The following is an 8,784-nucleotide window of genomic DNA, read 5'->3' as shown; positions in this document are numbered from 1 at the left end:
ACTTCCTCCTCGCGCTACACTTTCCGCACCAGTCTTCGGGCCCGAGGTGGGGGTGGAGGAAGAAGGGTTGGAGGAAAGAGAAACAGAGGTTCTGAAGCTCCTTGGTGGCGCTTGGATTGAGCTAGGGGGTCGGGAGCTGGGGGGAGCGGGGGCGGGGGGCAATTCCAAGGCTCGCCGACTTCTGTGAAGGGGGGGCAGGCAGGCGTTGTCCCCTTTAAGATCCACCCTCCCCCTCCACTCCCCCCCCCCCCCCCAGTCTTTCCCTCCCTCTCTTAGAGGCCAATTTTGTTAATTAAATGTTTTGTTTGCGACGCAGCTCTCATTCATTGCGGACACGTCATTCGGAGCAGATCTAAGCCAGAGACCAGATCTCATTAGATAAAGCCCATCAGAACTAAGAAAATGGAGGAGCCGCTAATTAAAGCTTTTAATTGTGCGGATTCGCTGCAGCAAGGCAGCCGCTTTATCTGAAATCTTGGAGGGAGAGGCGGCGGCAGAAGCCCAGCTCTGCCCAATCGACACTTGGTCGCGCAGGGGGAAGGGACTGGGGAAAAGCAGCGCTCCCCCATCCTCCTCTCCCCTCCCCCCGAGGCCTCTCCTAGCTCTCCCGCAGCTTTTTAGCCAGATCTTGGTTGTTTTCAAAAAACCACAACCTCAAAGTCAGACAGTTTAAAAGCCCCTTAATAAATCGCTCTGTGGTCCCAGCCAGGCCAAAGAGCCGAAGGGTCTCCTTCACCTGGCGGCCGGCGAGCGGGATTACTCCACTCTTCAGTGGCGGTTCTTGCAGAATTGAAAGCTCCTCCAACAAGTGGGCTGGGGGGAGTCTGGGGAGGGGGTAGCTCAGAGGAAAAGGACCGTGTGTACGCCTCACCACCTTCCCATCGTTTTGGCATCTTGATGGGCAGAGGGAGAGAACAGTGAAGGAAGACTTCAGAGATCCTTTAACTTGGGGGGGGGGGGGGGGACGCTCAGCTGCTGCTGAGCCCTGAGCAGAGTAGGAGGCGATCAATTTGGTACTTAGCTAGAACTCATCTTTCCCAGACAGACCTAAGGTTCTCAGGGTAGTATCTAGTTCAAGAGCAAGCCTGGCTCCAGTTTTCAAATCAGAGGAGAAAAGAAAGGATGTGAGAATATGGACCCAATTAATTTAGGCTCAGGGCTGGGCACAAATCCTCCACTGCTCCATTAAGCCCCGAGAAAACACCAAAGGGGCATTTACATTTGGCCCCAAGAATAGTGAAAGGAATGGAGGCGATTCCCAAGAAGCCACTTGCCTAAACTTGTCCTGAGGGAACGCAAGTGGACCCATCTTCGTTTTAATTAGTGGTAATCAGAAGCGAAGGTTTTTTGAAGGCACTTTGAGAAGAGATGAATCTGTACCATTCACCGCATCTGAACAGCACCGTCAATTTTTCCACTTTAAACCACCCTCCTTTCTTACCACAGTTTTCCTCTCTATTTAATTACAATACTGTCAAAGCTCACGGCATTGCTTGGAAGGAGGACGAGAACGCATTACACCCATGCTCCTGCTTTTCTAACATTTACTTCTAAAAGAACACTTAGTGAAATTAATGCTGCCATCTTAATTCAAAAATAAAAGGCCTCTCCCTTCCTATATTTCTTTTGCTTGGCTGATTAAGGATGCCAGCACAGTGGACATAGGTTGCATTATCGAAATAACCAAACGTCATTTTACTCCATCATTTTACACTAATGATATCACTGGGGTAAACATACCCATACTCAGCTCTGAACTGCATTGGGACCTTTTGCAGTTTTATACAGAGTGAGGGAATCACGATAGAGCTAAACTTTGAACAAAATACCTCATCCATTGATTCCCCCTGCATTGAAGAAACAGCAAAATTTTCTACCAATCATTATAAAGAAAACAGTTTAGGACAGAAATTTAAATAGAATGCAATTCCTAAAAGTGAGCGGTTCTCTATTATCAACGGTGTGCGTGTGGGTTTTTTTTTTTTTTTTAATTACTGGATGTTGAAACAGAACACCTCCTAGAAGCATTCATGTGCATCAGTCTATCAAACCATTTACTCAAATTAAATGTGTAATCCTTCAAATGCCTCCTTTCAAATTAATGAGTTTAAGTAGCTTGAGTTCACCTGAAAAGATCCTATAGGCACCTGACCTCCTGAATTCTTTCCATTAATTGCACTGAAACTTGTTGGAAAAGACTGCTTACACGGGCATATGAATGTTCCTATACATTGCTTTAAAATGCAAGATTAGTATAATTCTATAGCCTCTTTTCCTAAATCTCTTTTGGGGATCAAGAGTAGTGACACAAACGACAACAACAAAAAAACCAAAATCTGAACATTCCTCAACTGAAAAAACAGCAAATTCTAAATCGCAAACCACACACTAACACTGAGCACTGCCAGGCTCCAAGGAGCAGTATATAAAGAGAAACATTCCCATTAAGGTTTTTTGTTTGGGCTTTTTTTTCCCCCTATGAGAAGAATTAAAGTCTTTAAACTGATGGGCAATCAGCATTTTTCACCAAGGGCACAAAGAATGAGTCACAGTTTTCCACTCAAAAAAAGTTTAAAGGTGCTTATGTAAATATCATAATTAGCCATCACCATAGGCAAATCATTTCCACTAACTACACTTATTTTTAAGTCAGTATTTTGTCTCCGAGTTCCTATGTAGGTCTCTACCTTGCTTTAAGAAAGCACCTAACTCCCACTTGAAATGTTTATTTTTAGCAGAGGGTCCAGCTGGGGCTGACCACTTAAAATTTTGGTCCCGAGAGTGCCCAACCTTTGCACACCTAGTGGCCCAGTCCCACCAGATGGGCAGTTTCTACTTAGTATGGCATTTGCCATTAATTTGTCATTAAAAATTAGAAGATGAACACATGCTTCTTCAACTCCTTACATTCGGCCAACCAGAAGGTTTTTGAGGGGAAGGCTACCATGTATTCTCATAGTGCCCTACTCCTTTCCTTAAAACCCTTGGTAACCTTTGGTCTTGCCATTGCTCTGCTCGCCCATCTCGGGGAAAGGCAGCCAAGTCTTACCTAATGTAGTCATTTCTGCAAAGGATCATGCCGCTCTTGGTGTAACAGGACGTGCCGATGTCGCCCAGCTGCGCCTGGCAGCAGGAGCACTTGAGGCACCGGCTGTGCCAGTAGCTGTCCATGGCATAGAGCAGAAAGCGGTCCGCAATCTTGCCCCCGCAGCCTGCGCACCGCTTCCAGGAGAGGGAGCCGGCCGTCACCGGGGGCGGCTGTGAGCTGCTGCCCGGATTCACCATGGTCTGCAGAGGGCGGGAAGGGGACAGGGAGAGAAAGACAAAACAGGGGCGATGCAAAAGTTAGTAATCGCCGCGCAAGAGAGCGAACCCGTTCCCCCACAGAGCTGCTGGAAGGAAGCAGCAGGGCAAGGGCGGGAAGGAGGGTGAGGGGGAGAAGGAAGGGGGGAGGCTCGCCGGCAGCAGCCGCCTGTTTACTTTTCTCAAGCTTTGTTCTGGGGCCACGAGCTCCTCTCAACTTTCCAGCGCTCGCCGCCGCTGACAATTTCAGCTTGGGTACTGTCAAAACTCCGAGAGCGGGGCTCGGCGGCGCGCTCCACCCCTCGCGGCGCCTCCTCCCTGCCCCCGCCCCCGCCCACTGCCCCCTCCTCCCCTCCTTCTCCGCCTCCTCCCCTCCTTCTCCGCCCGCCTCCAGCAAATGAGGGTCAAACCCACCCACCGCCGCGCCCGGCCCCTCCCCGGCCCCCGCCAAGCCCCGAGTGCGAGCCGAGGGGAGTGGGGAGGCGGCCCCCGCCGCAGCCACGTTCCCTCCCGAGCTCTGCCTTGGGAAGTGCAGCTGCAGTTCACAAGTTGGAAATAGTTCGGTTTTCTGAAAGGGAAGGAGGGAGGAACTGGCAGAGGGGAGATGGAGAGCTTGGTGGTGGGAGGGGAGGCGAGGGGACGAGGACGGGGGGGGGGTGGGGGAGGCGCTGCGGTGTGTAAAGTTGCGAAACTGGTTTTTCGTATTTTAAACAGCACCTTTCACATGCCATTGTGGTGACCGCCATCTCCCATTATTGTTCCAAATCTCATTTCATTTTGAAGATCAATGAGTGTTTTCTCTGGGTTTTCAGGACACAGGCAAGAATAATAGATCATTGAACTTTAGGATGCCTGTTAACTTCCTATACAAACACTCTCCACTTTGGTCTCACTAATCTGCCCTTGATCAGCAATTTAAATGCTAAAGCTTTGTTCCTGGGGGGGGGGGGCGTTACAGATAATATGCGAGAAAGGACTATTAAAGGATGCACAAGTTATATTCCAGCCCGTCCTGCTGTCACCAAAAACTGCTTTTAAAAATTCCCCACTCTTTCTAATGAATGTCACGAGAGAAGCAACCGGGGTATAATACAGGAATCAATTTATAAAGCTTAGCCTAAACCGATTAATTTGTTGCCTCCAATCCCGAGTCCAATAAAGTCCTAGTGTTCCTCCAGTCACTTATTCTATAAAAAGATCAAGTTATTTACTGCCAATTAAGCAGCCTGTTTTGTCTTTGTCCTCTGTAAGCCGAGAGTGTGGGCTCCCCCCGAGGCTCCCGGCTATCTGCTCAAGACGTTCAGCTGATACCTCAGGAGGGAGAGGGCGAACTTTGCCTGTCCCCGGCCCAACTTGGCTGCTGCAAAAAAACGAGGGGAAGGGAACGAAACAAGGACTCGGGTTCCTTAAATAGGCCGATTTTAAACACATTTCCTCCGAAAGAGTCCCGGAACGTGTGTTCAGCGACCGCACAATAAACCAGAATAAGAACTGCACCAATTAAGCTGTAACAAAACCCCGAGACTTTGGAAACAGGACCACTCTAAAACCCATTAGCATTGCATTTATCCGAATGCATCATACCTTTATGTAAATTGATTTATCTGATGCATTTACTCGAGGAATTGCTTTTTGTTACAATTTCAGACCTAACCCAAATGAATCTGCATTTCCTGCCCTAGGTCTTTAAACTGTTTCCCCCAACGTTTTAATCGCTCCGAATTCCTTTTTAAAAGGGGAGAGGGAGGGAGGAGATTCCAAGCTCTTCCCCGCCCCCATCTTTGGTGAGAGGTAAATATATATGTATATTTTTTTTGAAAAGGAAACATTACACTGAGAAAAGCATCCAGTAACCCCATTAGCCAAAGCTCTTAAGGACAAGCAATACCTTAATGCTGATTAAATCTAAAAGAGATGAATCAAGAGGACTGACCAGAAACGGACTCCCCTGATAACTAAGGACGGGCCCTCATCAAGTTTCATTTAGAGTTGGAAAAAAAAAGAAAGCTTTTAAGTTAAATAGGCTTATACTCTAGTAATTACATAGCCAAGCAATTTAGGTCCTGGGATAGTCAGTGAAATAGAAAGCAGAACTGGCAGCTAGAAGCAAAACCTGCCCCCCTTTAACAACGTCTCTGGTGTTTTTTAATGGAGACCGAGGGAGGGACAAACGTAGCGCTGGCAATTTGTAGTACAAAAATGGATGCTTAATTCATGTCTTGATTTTAATTAGGTGATTCACCGGATTTCTCCTGGATTGGAACAAAAGACTTATAAGCCAAGAGGAATTTTTTTAAAAGAACCAGCAATACCGAATCCTGCTCACTTAGATCCTTTCTGCCACTGTTTCAAAATTAGTGTTTACGGGGAGGGGGGGGGTCGTGACTATTTCCCCCACACTACTTCTCATACTCACACCCTCATTTAAGCACCCCCTGCCTTTCCCTTAGGAACTGAAGATATCCCCACCGCCCTCCAAGGTCCCCACCAGCCTGGTCTCCAAGAAGAACCCTTTTGTAAGCAGGAACCGCTACAAAGCTGGCGGCCCGGGGCTGCCCTCCGTGCTAGCTCGCAGGCCGGCCTCGGTAGTTTCAGACTCGCGCATTATCTAAGCCGACGTATTGTTTACTTGCAATTTGGGACGGTCAAGGGAAAGAAGCCAAAAAAAACAGCCCTGGCCCCAATCGGCCCCCTCCTCCCTCTGCCCCCTCCCCGCCCGCGGCTCCCCAGCCGTCCCCTTACCTGCTTTTCCCCTATATTGCAATATTGCGAGAGGCGGCGGCGGCGAAATGCGAGCGAAGCTGCTCGGCTTCCAAGGAAGGGGCGCCTTGGCTGGCGGAGCTGGAGGGGGGCGGGGGGGAGTTCTCGCAGAAGCAGGAAAGGGGAGGAGGGGGCTACGGGCTGCTCTTTTTTTTTTTTTTTTTTTTTTTAACGCGTTGCTCTGAGGCTAGGTTGGGGGGCCCCACGTAAGTGGCAAGCGGCCGGGAGCAGAAGTGTCAGTCTCAGTCCCCGTCCTTCTCCTCCGCCTCCGGCTCCGCGCGAGCAGCTGCAGGAGCCCTCGGCCCGCGCGGCGCGGCGCAGCGGCAGCAACTGCTGCAATCGCTGCTGCAAGTTTGGCAATGTGGCTTCACTTTGTATATGCCCCCGCCCGGCGGCCCCCGCCCCGCCCGCGCTCCTCCCGCTCCTCCTCCTCCACCGCCTTCCTCCCTCCCGCGCGCTCGCTGGCACGCTCCGGGCTGGCGGCGGCGGCGGCCGCTCGGCCGAGCTTCCTGCACCTCCGGCCGGGGAGCAGCCGCAGAAACAACAGCCCCGGGAGCGGCGGCGGGCGGGGCGGAGGCCGGCCGGGCGCGCCCCGGGGTTGGGAGCTGCGGCCGGCCGGGCCCGGCGCGCTGGAAGCGGCGCCGCTGCCGGGGCGGCTGCCGGGGCTGCTGCTGCCCGGCTCGGAGGCGGCGGCGGCGGCGCTGGCCTCTAGCCGGCTCGCTCGCTCCCTCGGCGGCTCTTACACATGTGTTACTGACAGAGCAGAATCCCAACTACTCCCCGGCTCGGCCGCCGACGTCAGCCGCCCTCAGCCACTGGGCGGCCGGATTGTTCAGGCGGAATAATAAAACCTGCCAATCCGGGGAAGGACAAAGGGATGACTGAAACGAGCCTCTGGGGGCGGGGGAGAGAGGGAGGCGGCGGAGCGGGCGGAGGAAGGAGAAGCAAAGGACCGGAATCAGGTGGGGAGAAGTGGCCGGGGCGCCGGGGCCCCCGCCGGGGCTGCTCTCCGCGGCCCGGGAGGGCGAGCCGGAGCGCGGGCCGCCGCACCTGCCTCCTCGGCGCGCGGGGTCCCTCGGGACCCGCACGCGCTCGCCCCTCGGGGTCTGCCCTCCCCTCGCGCGGAGACGAGACCCGTAGGAAACTTACTTCGCGTCTTTCTCAGAAATGGGTCTCTTCCTGTTGGGAAAGAAACGTCTTCTCGAAATCTTGGGGCAGTGGACTTCACGCACACGCAGAAGAGGGGGTTTCTGAAGAAATTCACGGGGTTAGAAATTTATGAACCTTAGTGGAAGTTTAGTTAAAAGGGTAAAAAGTAAGGGAGTCAATAGTTCCTAAAAGTTGCCTACTTACGCCCTCTTCTCTCCATTAACCCGACTATAAGCTATATGGCTAGTATGCATTTCAGAGATATTTGTCATTGTTAGTGATAAAAAGATCACAGTCCTTATTTTCGAAGTTGAGGAAAACTTCAGGGAGAAAGCCTTGGCCCTCTGTCCACCCCGCTGGGGAGGATCAGAGGCGGAATTTCTCATAGCCCCAAAAAGCAATGGAAGTAATTGCAAGATTCGCCAATCTGACAGCCTCTGGCGAGTAGGAAAGGTCACTGGTGGTATAAATCAAGTCTTGAGGAATGCTTTTAGGGTGCTAGCCTGAGTCTCTTTCCAGGCCCGAGGCTCGGCTTCTTAGATGCTTGAGTACCTAGTCATTCAATTTTATCTTCTCTGCCAAATAGGTTTAATAAAGCTCTGATCTGAGGCTAATATTGGGTCTGATTATTATTAGTAAGTTCCAGAGAGATTTTTCTGGTGGAAATTATCATGAAAGTGCAAAGCCCTTCTGCTAAGTATCATTAAGTAAAACCAGCCTTGTGGGACGAGTTTTCATCTTGTATTACACTCAGTACTCCTAGATTGAGGACAGGAACCTGCGGAAGAATCTGGCTAGACAATACAGATGTTAAACATCTATGGTTTTAGTGTCTGGGGTATTTCTGTCTTTCAAACCAACAAAATTAAGGCTGCCAAGGAAACAATAATCCTTGCTTATAACATCAAGCAGAGGACATTTTAAATACAAATTAGAATACTCTGTTTTATTTTATATTTCTAGCACCTCAAAATTAAATGACATTGATTGGTATTTAACATTGCATTTTTATGATCAAGTCACTTTGTGCACATATGAAAAACATTTTTTAAAAAATCATTTAAACTGTAATAGTAATTAAAATGTCCCATATAGAAAATGGCTGCAGATGAGTGTGATTAAAGAAGGCCAACTTAAAAAGATGTGATGTTCCTTGAAGGTTAGTAAAGAAAACTCAATTGCGCCGAATGAGGAAAGGAACCCCATAAACAAATAATACACACATTTTAATTCCCTGGTTCAGTTTCAATTTGTGAATAATTTATAATAAAAGGAGATGACATATGATCTTAGTGGGCTACAATTAAGTTATGATTTGTCTTTGTCATGTACAAGTAAATTTCCTTCTCTGGGCCTTAATTTTCTCATCTACAAATGAAGACGTTAAGCCAAATGGTCTTTATTTTTCCTTTTTCTTAAGTAACTTTAAGTAGAACGCATAATGCATAAGTCTGTAATGAACTGTGGTACTTTAGGAGTTTCCCAAAGTATGTACATTAAAATGAAATCTTTATTTTAAAATAAAATGTTAGAAATTTAACCAGACACATACTCAGATATCACTGATGATTA

At 49.4% G+C, this 8,784-nt stretch overlaps 1 protein-coding gene across 2 annotated transcripts in view; it reads right to left on the bottom strand.

The window, feature by feature from the left end:
- Positions 1–6,549, bottom strand: part of LMO4 (LIM domain only 4) — a 16,876-nt gene extending 10,327 nt beyond the window's left edge. Inside the window, exons 1-2 of one of the 2 annotated variants that reach the window (XM_046645503.1) lie at positions 6,046–6,549; positions 3,050–3,288 (exon numbers count right to left, since the gene is read on the bottom strand). In XM_046645503.1, coding sequence (XP_046501459.1) covers positions 3,050–3,285 — 236 coding nt within the window. In that variant the 5' untranslated portion in view covers positions 3,286–3,288; positions 6,046–6,549. Of the gene's footprint in view, positions 1–3,049; positions 3,289–3,480; positions 3,635–6,045 lie in introns of those variants that run through there. The other variant, XM_046645504.1, reaches the window with a different exon arrangement.
- Between the last annotated feature and the right edge of the window lie 2,235 nt (positions 6,550–8,784).

Source organism: Equus quagga, chromosome 18 (assembly GCF_021613505.1).
Source record: "Equus quagga isolate Etosha38 chromosome 18, UCLA_HA_Equagga_1.0, whole genome shotgun sequence".
Taxonomy (NCBI): Eukaryota; Metazoa; Chordata; class Mammalia; order Perissodactyla; family Equidae; genus Equus; species Equus quagga.
The sequence above is the reverse complement of the archived record's forward strand: the minus strand, read 5'-3'. Positions and strand labels throughout refer to the sequence as shown.